This window comes from Austrofundulus limnaeus, unplaced genomic scaffold (genome assembly GCF_001266775.1).
Source record: "Austrofundulus limnaeus strain Quisiro unplaced genomic scaffold, Austrofundulus_limnaeus-1.0 Scaffold343, whole genome shotgun sequence".
Classification (NCBI taxonomy): Eukaryota; Metazoa; Chordata; class Actinopteri; order Cyprinodontiformes; family Rivulidae; genus Austrofundulus; species Austrofundulus limnaeus.
The window spans coordinates 598,354-601,032 of NW_013952745.1; the positions used below are offsets into that span (position 1 = coordinate 598,354).

Consider the following 2,679-nt stretch of genomic DNA (forward strand, 5'->3'; position numbering starts at 1 on the left):
CAGATTTTATTTCATTTAGTTTCATTTCATTTTTACCTCGCTCTCCGTCCGGTCCAGTTCGGAACGGCTCGGCTCGCGGTTCGGGCTGTCCCGGGTCAGAACCGGAGCGGCAGTCAGCCAGGATGTCCCGGATCAGGAAGCTGATGGAGCGGGGCTGCGGCGGAACCTCCGCCGGGGAGAGGCGCTCCGCGGGCGGCCGCGGGGACAGCAGCGAGTCGATGAGGAAGCCGGAGCCTCCGGAGGCGGGAAGCTCCATCTCCGGCGGGACTCAGGTGAGTTTGTTCCTCCAGATGTTGGAAACATCAGGAACCGTGACGTACCGGCCGAGGCGTGACGTCATCGACAGCTCAGGTTAAAAATAATCAGCGGAAAATGAGCCAAATCTCAAAGAAGCTGGTCACCATGGTAACCACACACCTGTCTGTCACTCCCTGACTGCTGAGTTCATAAAAAAAATAAGCCTCAAACTATCAGCTGTGTGCAAAAGTTCTAATCCAGGTCTTTACAGGTGAGCAGAGGTTGTTCCAGGTGATTTATGTTTTTAGAAATAAACACTTCCTGTTTAGAAGAAACAGAAATAAAAACAGACTTAAGGGAAAGAAAACAAAAACATATTTAAAAAATTGTTTGAGTAAATATAGTTTAGTAAAACTTTAGACGGCTTTAAACCCGAGTGACGTCATCAACTGTCAGATCTGTGGAAACATCTAAAAATAAATCAACTTTAGCTGCGATTTAAAAACATTGATTAGTTAAAGTACCAGTTTTCTAAAAAGCATTTGGAACATTAAACATAAATGGTTAAAACAGTCGCAGCTGAGATGAACAGTTGTTGAGAAATTCACATGTGAAGAAACAGGAAGTGATGTCATAGGGGAACATCTGCACAGAACAGTTAGCAGCTAACAGCTAACAGCTAACATGGACTGTAGAGAAGAATCTCATTTTTCTTTAGATTATTTTGAGTTTCTGTCAGAGATGAAGAGTTTATTTATTTCAATAATCAAAGAACAGGAAGTTCTTTTCTTAAAGAGGTCCTCTTTGATGTCACTTCCTGTTTCACTTGGTTTGGCCCGGTTCAAAATAAAATGTTATGTTATGATGTTATGTGATAAAATGGGTGAAATCATGTTTTGACTTTTGGTATTTGAAGGTCAGTGACACTTCCTGTGTTTACACTGAATCCTGTGTTTACACTGAATCCTGTGTTTACACTGAATCCTGTGTTCACGCTGGATCCTGTGTTTACACTGAATCCTGTGTTTACACTGAATCCTGTGTTTACACTGAATCCCGTGTTTACACTGAATCCTTTGTTTACACTGGATCCTGTGTTTACACTGAATCTTGTGTTAACACTGAATCTTGTGTTAACACTGAATCCTGAACGTTAGATCCTGGCAGGATTTTCAAACAGAAGTAATTATGATAAATAGCTGATAAATGTTGTTGCACGTTGTTTTTATTTATAATTTGCTTTAGTAACAAAGTCATGAATGTACTTTGATTATTCTAAAGAAACTATAAGTTTGTGTTTTATGATGTGAAATATTAAATATTTGGACAGAACAGAACTGATCTGAGTCTAAAGACGCTCAGAGAACATTTAGCTTCATCAGATCTGTTGAGGTTCCACAGCAGAACCCTGCTGTTAGCATTAATGCTAACATGTCCTCAGACTGTGTCCCTCGGAGCCTGGCGACCTCTGTGGACCCCATATTTGGAGCGGTGGGTCTGAAGCGCTCGCCGACGAGCCTCCGGGTCCCTGAAGGTGTCGAGAGCCGGGGGGACCTGCAGGGGCAGAGGGGAGACCACCTGATGACAGTTAGTCCAGGTGGGTTCATGCTCAGGGGGCAGGGCTTACCTGAGACCACTGAGGCGGGCTGAAGGGGGTCTGTAGGACCGGCAGAGACCGGTTTTTCCTCAGCAGGCTGGTTCTGTTCTCTGCAACACGACCCGGTTTGACCTGAAGACAAAGGAGGGTCATTCATGTCCAGGACAGAGGACATCCTGAGGGTCTCTGTCTCACCTGGTGTTCCTGGTTGCTGGTTTGATTACTGCTCTGCTCCTGGATCCAGCGGTGAGCGTAGGAGTAGGACAGCAGGTCAGCGAGGGGAGACGCGGGCCTGACGACATGTTGGGCGGTTAGAGACGGGTCAGTTCTGCTCCTGGTTCTGAGGTTCTGTTTCTCACCTGTTCTTGACGCCGAACGTGACGTCGGGCAGGACCGGAGGGGGACGAGAAGCCCCGCCCCTGTGTCGGCCCGAAGCCCGGTTCTGGGCTGTGGTCCTGCCCACCTGGTGCCGGTACCGATTCAGCTCTTTGGACGTAATCAGTCCGGACCTCACGGCGTTCCGGTTCAGGGACACGAAGTCCAGGGTCTGGGTGGAGTCCTCACATCTGGGCTGGACATTCCAGCTGGACAGAACTGAAGACAGAACCAGAACCACTGAGACCAGAACCACTGAGAGGACCAACAGAACCAGAACCATTGAGACCAGAACCACTGAGACCAAAACCACTGAGAGGACCAACAGAACCAGAACCATTGAGACCAGAACCACTGAGAGGACCAACAGAACCAGAACCATTGAGACCAGAACCACTGAGACGACCAACAGAACCAGAACCATTGAGACCAGAACCACTGAGAGGACCAACAGAACCAGAACCATTGAG

At 47.4% G+C, this 2,679-nt stretch overlaps 2 protein-coding genes across 3 annotated transcripts in view; both read right to left on the reverse strand.

The window, feature by feature from the left end:
* Nucleotides 1–901, reverse strand: part of barhl1a (BarH-like homeobox 1a) — a 2,496-nt gene extending 1,595 nt beyond the window's left edge. Inside the window, exon 1 of the mRNA XM_014022803.1 lies at nt 37–901. Within this exon, the coding sequence (XP_013878257.1) occupies nt 37–256 (220 nt within the window). The 5' untranslated portion in view covers nt 257–901. The remainder of the gene's footprint in view (nt 1–36) is intronic.
* Nucleotides 902–1,456: 555 nt separating this feature from the next.
* Nucleotides 1,457–2,679, reverse strand: part of cfap77 (cilia and flagella associated protein 77) — an 8,301-nt gene continuing 7,078 nt past the window's right edge. For both annotated transcript variants that reach the window (XM_014022807.1, XM_014022808.1), the window contains exons 4-7: nt 2,194–2,428; nt 2,030–2,126; nt 1,865–1,966; nt 1,457–1,791 (exon numbers count right to left, since the gene is read on the reverse strand). In XM_014022807.1, the coding sequence (XP_013878261.1) occupies nt 1,675–1,791; nt 1,865–1,966; nt 2,030–2,126; nt 2,194–2,428 (551 nt within the window). In that variant the 3' untranslated portion in view covers nt 1,457–1,674. The remainder of the gene's footprint in view (nt 1,792–1,864; nt 1,967–2,029; nt 2,127–2,193; nt 2,429–2,679) is intronic.